The sequence below is a fragment of the Centropristis striata genome, chromosome 4 (genome assembly GCF_030273125.1).
Source record: "Centropristis striata isolate RG_2023a ecotype Rhode Island chromosome 4, C.striata_1.0, whole genome shotgun sequence".
Classification (NCBI taxonomy): Eukaryota; Metazoa; Chordata; class Actinopteri; order Perciformes; family Serranidae; genus Centropristis; species Centropristis striata.
The window spans coordinates 13,029,616-13,049,566 of record NC_081520.1 but is presented as its reverse complement, the minus strand read 5'-3'; the positions used below and the strand labels follow the sequence as shown (position 1 = coordinate 13,049,566).

Sequence of the window (19,951 nt, the reverse complement as noted above, 5' to 3'; positions counted from 1 at the left end):
TGTTAAATATTTACCTATTCCTCCACCTGGGTGAGGTGCAGCAGGATGAGGTCCGGATCTTGTGGCTTCTTGTGTCTTCGTGGCTTGAAAGTTTTTAATGGAGAGTTTAATAAATCCACTATATGAACCATGGATATCCATACGCTGTACAAATACATCTTTCAGTTTTGTCTCAGTGTGCAGGTAGGAGCAGCTTTTCCTTTGTGATCTAAAAAGCACTTGTACCTTGTGCATGTATCAGATTTTATGCTGTTTTCATGTCTTCTGCCTCTTACAGATTGTCTGGGGTTTAGATGAGGTGACACTGCTGAATCCCCCAGAGGAGCCTCTGTCAGACCATCTCTTGGAAATATTTTACTCTTGTGATGAACCTGCTATAGTACAGCTGGACTGTATTGTATTTTTTGAAACTGGCATCACTTCCACTCTGCTGCTGAAACAATGGAGCTGCATACCTGATGACCCTAAAATTAAGACTCTGGAGCTGAACCTGCCAGATTGGTTGGTGTATCAATCTGATGGGATTATTCCAGACTCCCAGTGGGTGCTGAGTTGCATCCTGCTAGCATCAGTCAGATACAGTGGATTTGATGACACTCAGTGGTCTGTTGCAGCTCAGGACGTGGCGACTTTGCAGCCTAAACCTTTTTTCAGTCGACCTGTGAAACAGCATCAACTGTGCTTTACCTGGAGTGCACAAATATTGCCACTAACACAACAGTTCTCAATGAAACAATGCCCTTTGGAGCAAGGTAAGGTTAAAGTTCTGACACAAGGCCTACTGAAATCCAAAATATTTCAGGGTTACACTGCAAAAAAGGGGTTTCTAAAAACAGGGTACAAACACTAAATCTGAGGGAAATTATCTTGCTGCATGGACAGATAATTTCACTTGACAAAATGTCTTAAATTAAGATTGTTAAATCTAGCAATAAACGCTTAAAATGAGAAATTAGCTCAGGGACAAATAATTTGCAGTGCACTCTGCTCGGGTCAGTTCATTGCTGCTTGCAGCTTTAATTTATCTTGTTTTAAAAGTTAATTTCTTATTTTAAGCGTACACCATGCTTGTTCCTAGATTTAATATTCTTAATTTAAGAAATCTTGTCAAGTTAAATTATCTGTCCATGCAGCAAGATAATTTCCCTCAGATTTAGTAATTTTATCTCTTTTTTTAAAAATATTTTTTCTAATTTTAGACACCCCTTTTTTGCAGTGTAGCTTGGAAAAATCCCAATTTTCTCTGTCACTATTCTCAGATAGTGACTGATTTTAAGATTCATAAAACATTTACATGTCACACTATACTGGAAAGGATGATCATGATTTTGGATGATGGGTATGAAATAAATATCAACCAAAGAACTTCATGTCATTCAGAAACGGTGCAATTGTTGTCTTCAATATATGCTTCGACCGGAGAAAACTTTGGCATCACAAAGACACTGGACCCTTACATGAATGAGTTTCTGGAGTATTCACGGGTCAAAGCCATCTCTTTTCCATGGTAAGACAGCTAAAGTCACACCACATGTAGCCTAGCTTCCTATTAATGCAGATATTATTTTGGGATAGTTAACTAAGTGTGCTTTGTCATTTTTTTCCAGGTGTATGTTCTCCATCTGGATATTTGTGACCAGACACTGCCAGGAAAACATGTGTGGTGTGTTTCACCATATAGACTCCAATAATAACTATGTTACACCAACACTGTTCCTCAAAAAATCAGGTATAGTTAAGATTTCACTTTTTACATATTCTCATTATGTATGTAAATGAATTTTTTTTGAGGACAGTACAAAGACAGTTATATCAGTTTTCATCCAAAGAAAAACTGCTCTGATTTCATTCAATTAATTAATTTTCCAATTTGTTCTCAAACACAGGGCAAAGTTTTTTTCTGAAGTGAATGCTTCCATAAAAAAGCTAAATATTCTGCTTTGATTTTCTAAATAATGACCCAGTGAACTGTGCGTTTTTTCTTCTTCTAAATTTACATGATACATTGTTCGTTAATGCAGGAAAAAAATACCAGATTTTTTGTTTTGTTCTTGCCATGAATATTTTTCTTCAGAATTTTTCTCAGAATTAAAAGAGAGAATTATGTCATCAATTCAGATGAAAACAGTGATGAAAAATTTTCAAGCTAAAAAAATGTTTTAGTGTTGTTTTTCTGAATGAATGAGACAATATGTATAAATGAAAGACAAGTAAACAAAACAAAACCAGAATTATTATTTTTTGCCATGAAAACTTTTCTTAGAATTCCAACATAATTATCTCACTCATTCAGAAAAACAGCTTTTTTTCTCAAGTGAAAGCTTTATACTTCTGTAACACAGCAATATATATATATATATATAAATGAAAGATAAATAAACAAAACAAGACCAGAATTACTATTTATTGCCATGAAAACTTTTCTCAGAATATTGAGATAATTATCTAATTCATTCAGAAAAAAAGAATGTTTTTTCTCAAGTGAAAGCTTTATACTTATGTAACACAGCATCATTGTTTGACCTTCCGTTGCCTCACATGAACAGGCCAGCTGCACATCCAGATGAATGGGGAGTCTGAGGAATCCTCTGCATTTGTTTCTCCATTCAAGGTGCCTTTAAATGAGTGGTGCCAAGTCAGTGTGACATTGCACGGTAAAATGGTGAGTAGTCCCTTGTTGACAGAAGACATCCTTACAGTATGTAAACAATATAATGAAAAATAAAGTGATCTTTCTAATGTATCTCAGGTGACTTTGTCTATGGTGTGCATGGATGACGAGCAGAGAACAGTTCATTCAATAGAAAATATGTAAGTCTGCTTCTGACATGACAAAGTGATTAAACTAGATTAACATCAGATGAAAATGCACTTGAAGTATTCTGCATATCTCTTGTTAACATTGTGTCTTACAGGTTGAGGTTTAATGTCCAGCTGGATGACACAGAGGGATATTTTGTGATTGGTGGAGGGAAATACATTAATGGTGTGGAAGGTTATTTTGGCCCAGTGGTTTTCTACCGCAACACAATACCAGCTCACAGCCTGGTAATGTACTGCAGCAGCCCACAGTTACTGTCTATGACGACTGTTCACTTAACCTTACTCTGATAATATTCCTTCTTCTCCAGTCTGAAGTTGTTACTCCAGATGTTATCACGGCCGTGAACCTGACCGGATGGCTGCAGACCTGTCAAGAATTTAATCTGGAGATGGATGTTAAACTCACTGGATATTCTCTCAAGGCCAAACAGAGGACAGAGCCTGGTAGGAGGCATATATGTCCACTAGATGGTGCTAAAGTTGATGTATCTGAAATGTTATCTGCAGAGCTGCTGAATGTACAAAGAAACTGCCCATTGTGTTTCTTTCAGACACCTGCTTGGATGCTTTCCATGACTGGATGGAAAAGGACAGACCACCATCAAAGTCCCAGTGTGAGCTGTGGGAGACGACTGTCCCTCGGAGAAGACAAGCTGCAAAGTTGGCAAAGTTTTTGGCTTTCAAGCATGGTAAGGAGTAGACACAAAATAAATTGGACTGCACTTATATAGCGCTTTTATCCAAACCACTTTACACTACAGACTGCACTCATTCACCCATTCATGCACACATTCATACTGGTGGCAGAGGCTATGCTACAATGGTGCCACCTGCGACCATTTGGAATACATTCACACCATAGACTGTGTATAAATAATGGACGTAGTCACTGTGACGTCACCCATTGGTTTGTGGACTGCCCGTTGGAAGCATAGACATATATACATGTATATATGTCCATGGTTGGAAGCATCGAGTTGAGCGTTACACTCATCACCATCTTGCGGCGCCATTTTGTTACCAATATGGGGAACAGACCATATTTGTTAGCATTAACTGGAGCATTAACTGGGATGTTAGTTTTGGCTAGCAAAAAACAAAAACAAAGTGTTTGTTACTTACCTCTGAGCAGCGACTCCTTGGAGTGTCTGTTAGTCCAACCAAACGCTGAACAAGACATTTTTACTCAACAAAACGTTCAAATAAACTGTCATTAAGTGAAATACAGTGAAAGGGTCAAAGGTATGTGACCAAACCGGTAAACGTCCTTTTTTATATCTATTTAACGTTATATATAACTTTATTGACACGTTGCCATGGATGCGCATTGTTCTGCTTCTCTCCTAAAGACGGCTCGCCTTGTTAGTGACTTGTCAATCAAAGCTAGCCACGCCCCAAATCATACGATTCTTTATCTTCTATTTTCTTCTAAATCAGGCCATTATTTGAACTATTAACATCAAATTGTCTTGAAGGAGATTTGCTGCTTAAGGCACTTCCTGGTTTGCCTCCAAGCTCAGACACAGAGATTGCCGCCTGATTCACACACAGATGAACGCAGCATCGGTGGGGTTTGGGGTTCAGTATCTTGCCCAAGGATACTTCAGCATATAGCCTGCCATGGTCAGGGATCGAACCACCAACCTTCCTATCACTGGGGGTCCGCTCTACCAACTGAGAAACAGCCGCCCCTTGATACAAAATATCTAGAAGTGGGACGTAATAATAATTTACTGAAGTGATGTACTTGAGTACAATGTTAAGGTACTTTACACCAAGACATCTATGTTATTACTGCAATAAATAACTTTGCGGATTAAGCCTTTTATTTTCATCATAACATCTGTTATTCAGCTTCTACAACACTGAAATAGATTAAATGAGATTTAATCCAATTTTATTTATATTTCCCAAAGTCATAAATTGGCCTAAGTAGGCTTTACAATCTGTACAGAATACGATGCATCATCTGTCCTTGGACCATCTTTATGTTTATCTTTATGTTTTACTGGTATTATTGTTTCCTCAAGTCAGTATTTCAATGCAAGTCTTTAGCTTGTAAATATATAGTTTACATTTTGTATTTTTTAACACCTGAATTTCAAGTTTTCCCTTTTATTTACCTTTAGCTAGCTCTAAAGTTTAAGGTTTTCCTTTGTAACTTCTAATAAACTCAGGGGTCAGAATAAAGTTTGGGCTGTTTCAAATGAGGCAGAATTACCAATTGGAATACATATTCTTCTCATTAATCACAAATTATATCCATGTGTTATTGAACATAAAACACTGAAATCAATTAAATTTCTGATTTGCAGGAGAAAGAAAAGTTAGCCTGGCAGCTGTGGGCAGAGCACTGTACTCCTTATCACTTCATAAGCTGAGCAGAGCGAGCAGCACTGAGGTGGTCAGCAGAATATTACCACTGCTGCTCCAAGCTGGCTGCCTGACTGATAACCGAGCTCTGCACATGTCGTCTGTGCTCTACAGCGCTGGCCTGGGAGTCAAGGAACAGCCCAATAAGGTGTGTGCAACTGGGTCAGATGTGGTAGAACTCTGCCTGTGTGTGAACTTTAAAAAAAAAAATTCTCTCATGCCCTTGTGTTTGGTACAGGTGTGGCTCCTGGCCCTGCTGGCAGCCCAGAAGGATGATCGATTATCACTGCTGCATCTTGGGTACCTGCACCATCAAGGTCTCCACGGCCTCCCCACAGACCCAGACCTGGCCTATGCATATTATGCAAACATTGCAAAACAGACCACTTTAGACCGCCTCAATCCCACACCAGAGCAGGTAATGTATGTGTTTGTAATTGCATGAGATTTTACTGAAATCCAAAACATTTCAGGGTTAAACTGCAAAAAAGGGGTTTCTAAAAACAAGATAAAAACACTAAATCTGAGGGAAATGATCTTGCTGCATGGACAGATAATTTCACTTGACAAGATTTCTTAAATTAAGATTGTTAAATCTAGAAATAAGCATGTTGAACGCTTAAAATGAGAAATTGACTCTTAAAACAAGATAAATTATCTCACACTTCTAAGTCTGAAGTTTTTTTTTATCTTGGTAAGAGACAAATAATTTGCAGTGCACTCTCTTTGTAACGGCATGCTTTAATGTACTCATTCTGCATGCATTTTGTAGTTCTACTGTTTTATAAAACTCTTTTTTAATATAACTTTTTCTTGCTTAATATGTATCATAAATAATGGCATTATTTAAATGATTATAAACACATTTAATATACATTACTGTGCAAAAGTCTTAGGCGTGTGTGAAAAAATGCTGTAAAATAAAAATGCTTTTAAAAATAGAAATGTTTACAATTCATTTTTTTTTTAATCAATTAACAGAATGTGAAGTGAGTGAACAGAAGAAAAATCTAAATCATATCAAATTTGGTGTCACCACCCTTTGTCTTCAAACCAGCACCAATTCTTCTAGGCATTTTTCCACACCTGGCTAAGACTTTTGCACAGTACTATATAATATCAAGATTATTATTTGTACAATTCTGTTATAACTAGCAGTGTCAGACGTACAGCAACTGTTCTGCAGAAGCTGGGAGGAGACATGTGGCTGTGGGTTTATTACAACATATGAGCTGATATGTGATATGGTAATGCATTTTCTGCTCCCCTTATTATGGCTGTAGCTTTCAGATTTCCATCATCAATAAGTTTACCTTCGTCACCGCTTTCCAAACCAAGACAGATAACAGTGTGATACATTTGGTAATATTAGAGTGCTCAAAAGTGGCTCATGTTTTATTCAAAGCACACAGTTGCATTTCTGGACTATTTTAAAAATGTTTTAAGAAGGAAGAATACAAAAGAAAAGAAAACCCATTGATTTATACATGTGTCTTTTCTCTTTCTTTTTTTTTAGACATTTGTTGAGGCTGTTTACTTAAACAATGAGGAAGTTTTGAATCTCCAGACCAATGAGCATCATCATATCTTCCAATGGCTGAAACATCAGGCACGCAGGGGAGCCACTGAAGCTGAGGTAGCCTGTTCTGTCATATATATTTAAGTTTCACATATTAACGCAAGTGCAGAAAAACAAGTTTTTTTTTTTGTTTTTTTTTAAAGAAAAAAAATACGTCACAAATGCCTAAACTTTTAGGTTTGTGTCACATTCCACACTGTAAAAAATGTCTGTAGATTTTACAGTGAAAAACTGCTAAACCATGACAGTAAAAGGCCGGCAAATGATAAATGGGTTAATTCAGTTCCAGTAACAATGAAACACCATAAATGTATATAACAGCTCAAACAGTATTTTTTACATTTTCTTTTTGGAAAAATACATTACTCCACTGTAAAATACTCTGGCACCGTGTTTGTAGCAAAAATATACTGTAATATACAAGCCATCAGTATAATTTTTGCGTTTATTTTCTGTAAAAATACTTTTTCTCAATGTTAAATAAACCATAAAAACATATCTCTAACAAAAATATACTGTAATATTTAATGGTAAAATCTTTAATCTTTATGCAGCATTTATAAAGTATTTTCTTGTCAATTATATGGCAGAACAAAGTTTCTTTCGATGGAAAAGCGTTTTATTTTTTACGGTTAAATATGGAATAAAATGGCAATCTTAAATGTGACATCAACAGTGCTAATATAATTTTACCGTAATATTAGAAAAAGTTGCACAGTATTTATTACGGTAAAGTTCTGGCAACCACAGCTGCACGTTTTTTACTGTAAAAACAACAGGCTTTTTTTACAGTGCAGGTGAAGAGAAAATGAACTCAAAGACATTCAAACAGGGTGAGGATGTTAAATCGTGCAATTTTTTGTCATAATTCAGTGACTGTTTTGCAGCAATCACTGGCTCGCATGCTGTTCTGGGGTCAGCAGGGAGTGTCTCCAAACATCCAGAAGGCTGTGAGACACTATGAGAGGGGAGCTGTCCAGTGGGAGGACCCGGTGTCAATGTACGACTATGGCATAGTCCTTCTGAATGTGAGAACGACACCTGATGGTCAATGAAAAACATGCCAGTTTGTGTAATAATGAAGAGTGGCCCTTCCTTTCCTTTTTTCATGTAGTATTATCTTTTATGATTAAATATTAAGTTGTTTCTCTGCAGGGGCAAGGTGTTGACCAGGACATTCCCAAAGCTCTCACTTTCCTGAGGAAAGCCAAGGACCAGGTTTTGTATGATTAAATGTTAATCACTATTAATAATTTTCTGTCTATAGCGTATTAATTTAGGGGGTGGAAGAAGTAAAACAAAGTAGAAATATCATACTGTTTAAAAAGATGTACCTTTTTTATGAGGTACAGCTCATGGCGATATTGTTGTTATTGTTTTCCATTTATTATGTACAGGTGCATCTTCTAATATCATAGAAAAGTGTATTTATATCAGTAAATCAATTAAAAAAAGTGGAAATAACACATTATATTGATCCATTACACACAGAATGTCTTAATTTATTTAAATTCTTCTAATTATAATGATTATGGCTTACATTTAATAAAGACCTAAAATTCAGTGTCTCAAAATTTTTTGAATATTACAAAAAGAACAATTTTAAAAAGTATGTTTAATATGGATATGTTGACCTCTGAAAAGTATGTCCATCTATATGACTCAATACTTGGTTTGGGCTCTTTGACTTGAACTACTGGAAATGAACTTTTCCATCATATTCTAATTTACACACCTGTATGTGCAGGATGAACCTAGTGGATTAGTTGTCTGGATGGATGCTTGGGTGGAGAGTTGGTTTATGTGACTGACTGACTGGGTGTTAATGGATTTGTATAGAATAGGGATAGGAGCAGATATGCAGATGTTGCTTCATCCTACTCAATTACAGACAATACATGTTAATTTATTGACTTGTAGTGTAGTGTAGAATTACTACCTTTCTTGAGTGAGAAAATGAATCAAAGAGCATGTTGATGTTCCTTTTCGTTTTCTTTATTATCAGACATCAAATTACACCGCCTAGGTACAGCTGGGAGAACACTTTGTCAAATCTTAAGGGCTGCTGAAAAAAGGTGTCCCGTCTTCAATAAAGCCCTGAGTTCTCTCTGTTTTTCTCTCTGTCAGGGCGTATTTAAACATTCTGTAAACCAGAATTGTAACAACCCACAGCTTCAACGTATAGGGCACGTTTTCCGTGCACGCGAACTCTGCTAGGTCTACTTTTAACCTTAAAAGGATACAACTCATGCGGTTTATATTATGACCCCAAACTAATATCTGACAAATCCCAGAACTCTATAGCACATTATTTCTGGTTTGAACAGGCTGTTACACAATCAGGAGGTCAGACTGTGGCTTTTTACTGAAGCAGAAGACTTACATTAAAGTAACAAAAAATGATACCACTTGCAACATAAAATATACTACATCTTATTGAAAGTTTCTGTTATTTATTATTTCTATCATGTTCAAAATAAAGTATATTTCAGGGACGGGCAACTTAAATGCTGGAGGGGGCCACAATTTTTCATCTGCCCTACCACAGGGCCACATATAGGACAGTGCACTTAACCAGATATGATGAAACTGCAACTTTAAATATGTTTACAGTGCAGTAACTTAACATATTTCATGCTCAAATGCATGTATAACAGTATAAATATGAATACAAAAGGTTTGAAGCAAATAAAAAGTAACCACTTACTGTGATTTCTTTTTTTTTTAATCAATGCAAGAACAGCAGACCAACATTAATTGCAAGAAGTATTTTTGTGCATTTTTACACTACACTTTTAAAATGTCATGCTCAAATGCATGTAGTTGTACTGAGGGCCACTTCAAGTGAAGGTGTGGGCCATATGTGGCCCCCGGGCCTCCAGTTGCCCATCCCTGTTCTAGATAAATATATCTTTACAATATTATATCCCACAGGATTTTGTTCCTGCATTTAACGCCCTGGCCTGGTACTATGAGCACTTCAAGCAGGACTATAAGCAGGCAGTGCAGCTGTGGGAGCAGGCTGATCTCCTCGGCTGTCCAGATGCTGCTTTGAATCTCGGGGTCTTGTACTCACAGGGTCTGTACCCGGGAAAAGCTGCAGACCAGGTTAGCTAAAGTAAACATGTTTTCTCAGATCATCTAGTAGCTTACAAACTAGTACTCAGTGCTTCTTCTAAGAGGTAAATCATTTGTCTTTCTGACAGTTTATGGCTTATCAGTACTATCAGAGGTCTGCAGAGAGAGGACACGTGAGGGGGGCAGTTCTTCTGGCTGGCATCTGGACCACTGGGATACCTGGCCACGTCAACAGACATCCATCAGATGCTGTTCTGTTAGCTATTTACCCTTTTATTTACCCAACTTCACATTAACCCTTTGATGCACAACATGGGTCTAAAGTGACCCGGCTGAGTTTTTATGCTATATCTGTGCAATAAATTAATTTAATCATTGAATATTCCAGGTTTTCCTCAATTAACCGTTGAAGAAAAACATTCACTTTTTGAGGTTTTCCTCAATTAACTTGAGAAAAAAGCATGAAGGGAAACATGGAAATAATGATCTGTTGTAATAAAAAACAAGATATTCAAAGAATACTTTGAATTTTCAATCATGAAATAATTGGATTTCAAAAAATAGAGCAAAGAAACACACAGCCAGCATGAACTAACATGGGAAATGAATGTGGGTCATTTTTGACCCATGTTGTGCATCAAAGGGTTAATATACTAATGTGACCTTATGTCCTGACTGAAGTGTTTTTTTTACTGACTGCAGGTGGGCAAAGTGGGCAGCTGAGCACAACGGATACCTGGGCAGCATCTTGCGGAAAGCCTTGGATTCATATCTTCAGAGTGACATGTAATCTTTTTTCTCTAGTAACAGTTGATCCTGATCAGGCCACACGATCGCAATTACAGCAAATGTACATTGTCTCTTTTTAACAGGTTCACCTCACTCTTATATTACATGATGGCAGCGGAGGCTGGGTACTCACCTGCACAATTCAATGTGGCATATCTATGTGATCAAAACATGGTGAGTTAGCTCTTTCAGCTGTAGTGTCATGGCTTTATTTATTTTTTCTATTCATGCATTTTTAAAAATTGCCATTTTTCTCTCTGTATGTCCCCAGTTAGGTTTTATGGATCCTGCTTTTGCATCAAATTGCATGTGGAGATATTACAACCTCACAATCCACAGTCAAAATCCTGACACTTATGGTAAACAGCTTTCCTTTGAGGCTTCAGTATTTGGAAATCTGTGTGGAAACATTCATACTTTAAACCTTTTTTTCAGCCTTGATAAGGATGGGTGACCTGCTGTATGAGGGGCAGGGTGACGCACAGAAAAACTTGTTTTCTGCAGCAGAGATGTACACACTGGCAGCACTAAGGAACGAGCCACAGGTTTGCTTCTTTTAAATTGATTTTCTTGCTCTATGTTAGCTTTTATTCATAATTGAGTGTGTGTGTACATGTGTGTGTGAGCCTATACTGTTCTTCCACAGGGATGGTACAACCTTGGCCTCCTTGCTGAGGAGGGTTACAGGCTGCCGCTGTCAGTATTGATTGAACTCGGCCTCTCGGAGCTCTTTCTGGCTGACAACAGTTTGCTCCTGAGCACTTTGTACGAAAGGTGTGTTTAAATTCTACAGTATGTGTAAAAACATCAGTTGAGTGTGCAGTGGAGTATTCTGTTTTCAACGTAAATCTGTAAGAAAAATCATTTGATATTTTCTCCCAAAAGGTGCAGAGACTCAGAGGATACAGATTCCTACTTACCTTGCAGCCTCGCCCTCTTCAACGTGTATTTTCAGTCATTCCAAAAGGATTACAGTGCTGTGATTAAGGTTCGTGTGATATTCTCAAGCTACATTTGTAACAAGTAAATATTTCAACCAAATAGTATCAGCAATACATAAAGTATGAAAAGTGAAATAACTAACTATGCAAAATGGGTCTTGCAAAATGTATTTTGTGTCATTAATATTGGTGCATTACAACAAAAACATTTTAGTTTTGGTCTTTGGGTGTTTGCACGTGTTTTAATACAAAGAACATAAAGTTAACTTGGAATAAAGTGTTTTCTAGAAATACAAGTACCTTGCTGATAATGATATAATTATTATTATTATCATCTATTCATTTAGTGCAAACTCCAACATTTTTATTGCTTCTGCTGCTTTTTTTCTATTTATTGACCTGTCTAAATTGTTTTAATTTATCTTCCCCGCATTGTGTTCTTGCTTTTGTTTGGCTTTCTGTTGTTATATTTCTTGCTGAGCAGCCTGCTTTTGCTTTGACTGTCAAAGCACTTTGTAAACACTGGTTTTAAAGGTTATTATAGTGTTAACTTAGAAATCTGTAACATTTGCTTTCTCAACATTTGGCTTAAACATCAATTGACGATTGTTTTGTAGCTGGTCATTATATACTATATTTCCTTTTTTAATATATTGTATTGTTGGGCACTTTACAGCAATACAGGGACATCAAATCTGTAGAGAAAAAAATGGAATCTTAAAGAAACCAATCACTATATAATTTAGTACAATAGCACAATAGAGCACATAAATATATAGTAGCATAGAATAGGAGTGCCTCATAATTGTACTCAGCTGCAGTACCTAGTCAATGCAAATAGTTACTTTCTACCACCGGCAGCATGTAGCATTATTGTGATGCAACATCTTGTCATTTCCCACAGATCTCCACTGCTGTTGCTGTGGTAGCAGCTCCAACAATATTCCTCATCATCTTTGGGGTGCTCAGGAGACCTGTTCTGTCTGCCAACTAGAGCCAAGATCTTTAAACGGGACTGCTGGTGCAACAAACCTGTAGGGCAACAGCTGTTTGTGTTAGTTTACATGTGTGTATTGTAAATCATTGTAAAGAACAAATGTTATATTAAAATGATTTTTTCTAGCACATTTCTGGAATGTTTTGGGTTTGTTTGAAAGAAAGTATTGATGTATTCTTGAAAAGAATAAGGGCTAAGTTATTCCTTTGAAAAATCTGTTAAAAAATATTTACCATGCCATGTTGGTATCAGTTTTTTCAGCGTTACCTCACCTATATGTCCTGATAATTAATTTTTAACTTTGACTTACTTGATAAAAATGTTAAACCCAAAAGAAACAAAGGAAACCACAAAATCTGATCCTGAAAATTATATTTCAATACACAGAATTTTAAATGTTTCAAATATGAACACAGGTTGCAAATATTACATACATATAACAAGTAAAATGAGGATAATCTCTAGTTCTGTATTTTTATACTAAATATATTTGACATAATCTCCAGTTTTACTTGGCCGAATATAATCCCCAAAAAAAGGGGCATGGAGTATCAAGCCAGAACTTTAGAGGGAAGCTGATGACAAGGCTCCACGTTGCTTCATTTTTATGTCTTCACATGAAGAAGTAATGTGGCGGTGCTTTCATGCACTCCAGAGGGTTAACTGAGCACTAAATACTGAATAAGTGCCTTGCAGTCAGTTTTAGGATACTATGGTGTCTTGTGTAATTCAGAACTCAGATTAGGATACTGCATTGCTTCCCCCCTAACTTAGACATGGGATAAAACAATGTTTGACATAAATGTTCCTCAAATGCCAAGTGGGATAGAGGATAGATACAGATCATACAGATATGATGTACATACATGTGCACCATATACAGATATGTTTACGCATATATCTGGAAGTCAGATGTTTTGCTCTTGTGGCCACTGTCTATTGTTGGTTTTGTTGTAGCTGTCTGTGTTTGTGCTCGTGTTGAAAAGCATAATAAAATATTGCTCCAAACACAACAAAACAAAACCAGTCTTTTATTATGTATTACTAGCACATAACACACTGCTGCTCATCAAGTATGGAAAACAAGTATGCCAGAGAATTTCTAGCAATTCATATTCTACGAACAAAAATCAAGCAAGCAATTACAGACACTTCTCGTGAGACCGAATCCATTCAACACTCAACATCTCATTAACACCGGCAGACAAGTTTAATTGCTTTGCTTCTGTTTGCTGGAATGATTCACAATTTGTTTGGGCTAATGGTGGTGGGGATGGAATAAAAATAGAAATTTGTACTTCTAATCAGCTTTAAGAAGAAATAGACTTGGTATCAGTGCCATTTAACTGAATATTGACTCTGATAAATTCAAGATGTTTCATTAATACACATACAGAAGAATAGTGGTTTTTAATTTTTAGTTTAGGTGTCTGTCTGTCCTGGCCTTGTTTTTATTCCTTTTATTCATTTTCCAGATACACTCCACCTGTTATCACATGACAGCAGTCACTAAGCTCATGTCTTAGTATTTTCTCTCTACATTTGGAGGGTTTTAGCATCTAGATGGGAGACTACACTCTATTAAAAGCCTATGGTGTGTTTTTAGAATATGATATGACCAAGCATTAGAGCGAATGTAAGGTTTAACACTACCTGACATTTTGAGGATAGAATTTTAATGTAATACAGTACATTACTGTCAGGAAACATGCAAGTACAACATATATCAAGTGTACCATGTTTTTTCTTGTTTTGCTGTGGTTCAAAGTTCCATCTTTTGATATTATGACTTTATGTTTATAAGACTGACTTTAATCAAAATATTTTGACTTAGTTGTTTCCTCAACAGTAGCCCTAACAACGTTCATGCGTTTGTTTGCACAAACAGAAAAATCTACAGGTGATATAGAGATTACTTAATCCATGGTATTCTCAATTAATTTTTTGTGAAATTAATGATGAAAAAGTACGAACCTCCTTTGTTTTAAGTTTTGAGGGCACTCAAATATTGCATTTGTTACAGTTTTTTTAGACTTAACATATTTAGTATTTCCCTATTGACATTTTATTAGTTGGCAGTATGAAAGCTTTTGAACAGTCATGTTGTGAAAAAAACATTGAAAGAAGATTGAACAGATGACTTAATAAAGACATCAATACATTTAAAAAAAAACTATTTTAATGTTTTACTATTTTTGGTGTCTCGTCAACATATCTGAAGAGGTGTTTTTTTCAGATCTTTATTAACAACGAGAGAAATACATTCAGGATATAAACAAGACATACAAAGAAAAATGTCAGTTACAGTTACTGTAGATTAAAATATACATATATAAATAAAATAATAATATAATAAGGTACAAAGGGTATAAGGTGCATACTTTTATACTATTCTGGGGTTTCTGAAAATAAGCTTTTAAAGTGTAGCAGAGTGCGTTCACATTTCTTCTTAGACATCAACTTTAAAGTCTCTATATAAAATTTCAATTCTATTGTAAAAACACCAAAGTTAGGTAGGGATTTTGAAAACTTCATCTTGTGGATGTGAAACTTACCCATCAGAAGCATAAGATTTGTTATAAAGCATACTGTTTTGTTATTACATTCAAATTTTGAGATAATCTTTTGGTTAAAAAATGATGGTCTGTCCAATCTTATCGAGTATGAATTTTCCATATCCCTCCAACATCTGAAGAGGTGTTTTTTTTATTTTATTTTTTTTTTTTTATTATAACTTTGTTTCACAAACATCAAAAATATACAATTCATTACAAAAGAATTTCACATGTATAATCTACGCCGGGGGGAAGGGCTTACAATAATATATTTAATAGTTCACAAATATCAACTGTTTTGATAGCTTTTTGGTTATTGGACAATTTAATAGAGGCGATGTACTGCCTGAGCTCATGGTGAAAGGCAACAAAAGATGGTTTTCTTCTAGCAAATTTGCATTTATGAATATGAAATTTCGCCATCAGTATGATCAGGTTTATAATAAATATTTCGTTGAGTTTTTCTTTATTTTTGTCGAAGAGCCCAAATAGTACATCTCTCCAAAACAACTTAAAATCTTTATAAACATTTCTTGCAATAAAGTTACAAATCTCAATCCAAAGACCTTGGACAAAGGGGCAGTACCAAAATAAATGAGTGACAGTTTCAATATTTTCAGAGCAGAAAGTGCATTTCACATCAATGTCTATTTTGAATCTACTAACAATGTGTTGATTGAAAGGATAAAATTTATGAATTATTTTAAAAGAAATTTCTCTCACTTTATTGGTTATCAAATAACGGTTGGGTAATAGCCAGATCTTTTTCCAATTATTGTGTTCTATGTATTTATTCCAATATGAGAGCACATATGGAGCTGTAGTGACACCAGATGGGATCGCTCCAAAAACTTTGGCAAAATCTACAGGAGAAACAGGGATATTATATTCAGATAAAAATTCATTATAAGAGTAGAGAAGACCATCCCTGTTGAATAATTGATCTACATATATTATGTTATTATTATACCAATAATCTATAAAGAGGGATTTGTGTTTAAATAGAATGTCCTTGTTGTTCCATATAAAATAGTTATGAGGTGAAAAATTATGTTTGAAAATAAGGGACCATGAGAGGAAGGCCTGCCGAACTCTGAAGAGGTGTTTGACTTGATGGGATATGACTCTTGACGTCACTATAGCTCCACTCTTAGCCACGCCCCCTGTATGACGTGACGTTTCTCCTGACCATTGACTGCTCCGGCTCGTGCTGTGAGCTGTTATCGTTCATTTAACTCAGAAAACAAACTCTATACTCAACTTTCTAAAACTATATTCCCAGCAGCAAGAAGAGAAAAAAGTAGGTGAACACACTAAGTAGCTAACGTTATTAGCACATTTTTCATTACAGGTGTGGAAAAGCACAGGTGTAGCTAACTAATGATTTGATTGAAAGCACGTGTGTTGTTTGTTTGGCTCGTGTTGCAGCTAATTTCACGTGTTTAAATCATATTTACAGTATGTTATACGTAATATGTGGTTGGTCCAGTCCTAGTTTTTTGGAGCTTTGAAGCTATTTCTCTAAGCTTAACTGTTATTGGCTTCGTTCATTGTTTTCTTGTATTCACATTTTTGTGGCAGACAATACTCCCACTATATTAAACTGTACCAATAGTAGGAATGGAGTCTAGCAGTACGTTGGATTACTGTTGAAGAATTGGATTCTTATTTATCAAAAATTAATTTCTTGTCTTCTGCTTTTGGCATTTCACCTGCTGGAATTGACACTGTATAATTATTTTCTAGATATACAAAATAGTTTATACACTGTAGGCGATATGCAAAACAATTTAGCAGCCACCTGAATTGGATGCTACAATCTCTGCCTGTCTAAAATTGCAGTAAAATTGAGTTTCTCCAAAAATAATTATGCAAGAGCACCACTTAAATTCATATTCATATTTTTAAGAGCAAACTTAAGACTTATCTTTTTAATTTGGCTTTTACTTAAACCATTTTTAGAGACTTTTCTGCTCATGCATCTTAGTGTTATGGGTTATAACATCTTATCTTTTATTTATTTTCTACTATTTATTAGTCTATATGGGTGATTCTTCAATTAAGGGAATTTTTCTGTCCCCAGGGTAGATTTTCAAGAAAAAAATGTTTTTTAGAAAAAACAATTATTGTCTTTGTTAATGTTAGGTTGTAGTAGCTATGAAAAAAATGACTGTGTCTCAATGATGACATTTTAATACTTTTTCAGTGTGTTGAAAATTGAAATGAGCAAGAATTTCACTGTTTTGGGCTTGTCCCCAACACAGACTCTTTGACATCCCCTCTTCAATAAAGCAATAAAAAGTGCTAAATTCATTAAAACTTTACTTTGCATTTCCTCATAACAACTTAAAAAGACATTTTTTAAATTCATATAATTTATATTTATTCAATTTACAATTTATTTATAGTTAAATATCACTGTCCCTCATACATCTGTCATTACCATCACACTCAACATTTTAGAGAGCAATAAAGTTTTTACAAAAAGTTACTTACATTGTTGCATGCAAATTAGATGCTCCAGAGGACCAATCCCAGACATGAGGCAGTAGCCTGATTTTTTGATACCCACATATGTAAGTAATTTGATGTTTTATAAATCCTGATCTGAGAGTATGTTTATTAGTTGTCATTACCAAACAAGTTACTATTTGAGTATTTTAATTAATTAATAGGAAATTTCACTTTATTTACGTATATTTAGTGTAAATTGTATGCTAGCTAACCAGTTAGCTTAGCTTAGCGAAAACCTAGCCAACATTTTGTGCGGCAAGTGAAAATTGTCATTTCCATCACGTGTCATTACCATCGCACAAGTGACTGTGATGGTAATGACAATCAGTGATGGTAATGACAATTTATCTGTTTATTACCTTATAACTAGAATATATTAGCTTAATTTACTATTTACTACTTTACTATGATACATAATTGAACAGTGACCAAAATGTATTTCAATTGTACTTACAAATATTTAGAATATGATTCTTAAAGAGCATGTTTTGTACTTACTGGAATGATTGTGAAAACTTTGCTTTTCAAATAATTTTGTATTAAAATCAGTGTTTTGTTTTTGTGATGTTAATGACATTTTGCTGAAATAGAAAAAAAAAGAGATTAAAGAACATTATTTTTTTTTTAATTTGGGGACAGAAAAACTCCCTTAATTGAAGAATCACCCATGTATATAAATATAAATATATATATGTATAGACTAATAAATCCTGTTTTATGTAAAGGACTTTGTGTTGAATAATTCTTTTATGAAAATTGCGATACAAATAAAGTCTGATTGATTAATTGATTGATAAAATATTGTGTTATTGTGCTCTTACAGATCTTGAAATTAAGTTATTCTAGCATAAAAAATGACAAATCAACTAAATGAATCTTGGTCAACAAGACTGAAATGATTAATCGACTTATCATCTAAGAGGGGGCAGCCCTATTGCTAACAAAAGGCAAAGGTCACCAGTGTTGCAAAGACTATTTAACATGCGTCCTATTCAACTCATACTGTCATATTGAGAGCAACATTAAGTGATCTTTATGGACCTAGCTATGACCACCCAGATTCTTTGTACAACAACTGTGTAGCACAGGTAGAGGTCACATTATAGGGTGCCTATAATGTCATTCACCATGTCTATTTTGATGATGCTTAATTCAGGCTTCAATGTAATGTGACTATCATTAGAACTGGTGTTAACATTTTCTCACAGGGGCTTTTCTATTTTTGGATCAGTGAATTCAAAGGCATATGACTAATGTTCCTTTTGGACAGCAGGGGTAGAGTCAGCAGGGAGTGTCCTTCAGCTGTAGACCCAGGTTCAAGTCCCTGTGTCAGCATAATGTGTTGGAATATGTGGAATTTGCCAAATTCTCACAAACTCGAGGGTATCGAGCGAACTTCTTGCCTGCTCTGACCTTCCTGTCGTCAAGAGCAGTGACGTGAATATAGACGGTTGCAAAAGTAAAGTCGGCACCTCATGCACAAGGACTCTTAAGTGATTCAATTTTATAACTGTAAAAGTGATTGGTCGAGTTAAGCTGTCTGTGAGTTAGAAGCATTTATCAGCAGTAAAACATGTCCAGATATCAGCATACTACTGAGACAACTGATAGCACTCACACAGGCCAAGTCTGCAGAAACTGCAAACGCAAAAACTTGTGAACCTAATATCTGCTTTTGCTGTTGTGTAACTCCCATTAGAGCAGTTAAGATTTAATTCCTTGCACATGTTGACAAAAGTTGTTCTATTGGCCATCAATTTTTGACATAGTTATTCACCTTGTAAAGTATTTTGAACAGCAGTTTTTTGTGTAGCCCAGTTCGATTGTTATCATATGATTCAATGGCTGTTATGAAATGAAATGTAACTTTTAAAGTAATTTATCATGCAAGTGCCCGGACATGCATAACGTAAGGTATCAATCATATTTTTTACCTAAATCTATACTAAATATGTACATAGTGATATGTAACAATACCAAAGAGCCGATAATGACCTTCTGCACATACCAGTTGGTGGAATAGGCACCTTCTGAGACATTATGTATGAGGCTAATAACTGATAACAGACTCATTTTTTTATGTAGATGTTACTGCCAGGAGTAAGACCCCTTTTTTTATCTGGTAGACAAATCATGTCGGCTAATGGAGACACTTTTATTTCAAAATGAACTCAAACATATGTTTGTAATTTTTGTAATTGGCCGATATCGATATATTTGAGATAAGCCAATATTGAGTTATATATTGGCCCAACTTGGCCCAGCTCTAGATTTTCCCTGCTCTATGTTATTGCTACTATTT

At 35.4% G+C, this 19,951-nt stretch overlaps 2 protein-coding genes across 2 annotated transcripts in view; both read left to right on the top strand.

Moving 5' to 3' along the window:
* Positions 1-97: 97 nt before the first annotated feature.
* On the top strand, positions 98-12,649 carry si:dkey-24p1.6 (protein sel-1 homolog 3). Its single transcript, XM_059331971.1, is given in 24 exon segments — positions 98-133; positions 136-183; positions 278-752; positions 1,381-1,507; positions 1,608-1,729; positions 2,547-2,662; positions 2,750-2,811; positions 2,916-3,048; positions 3,132-3,267; positions 3,375-3,512; positions 5,139-5,344; positions 5,435-5,614; positions 6,713-6,832; positions 7,663-7,803; positions 7,931-7,993; positions 9,710-9,883; positions 9,982-10,109; positions 10,556-10,639; positions 10,726-10,816; positions 10,914-11,001; positions 11,078-11,187; positions 11,289-11,416; positions 11,528-11,630; positions 12,488-12,649. Coding segments are annotated over 24 exon segments (3,099 nt in total). The 3' UTR covers positions 12,578-12,649.
* Positions 12,650-16,300: 3,651 nt separating this feature from the next.
* The window catches only part of robo2 (roundabout, axon guidance receptor, homolog 2 (Drosophila)), a 322,763-nt gene continuing 319,112 nt past the window's right edge, over positions 16,301-19,951 (top strand). Inside the window, exon 1 of the mRNA XM_059332190.1 lies at positions 16,301-16,435. The gene's annotated coding sequence lies outside the window, so the exon portion shown is untranslated. The remainder of the gene's footprint in view (positions 16,436-19,951) is intronic.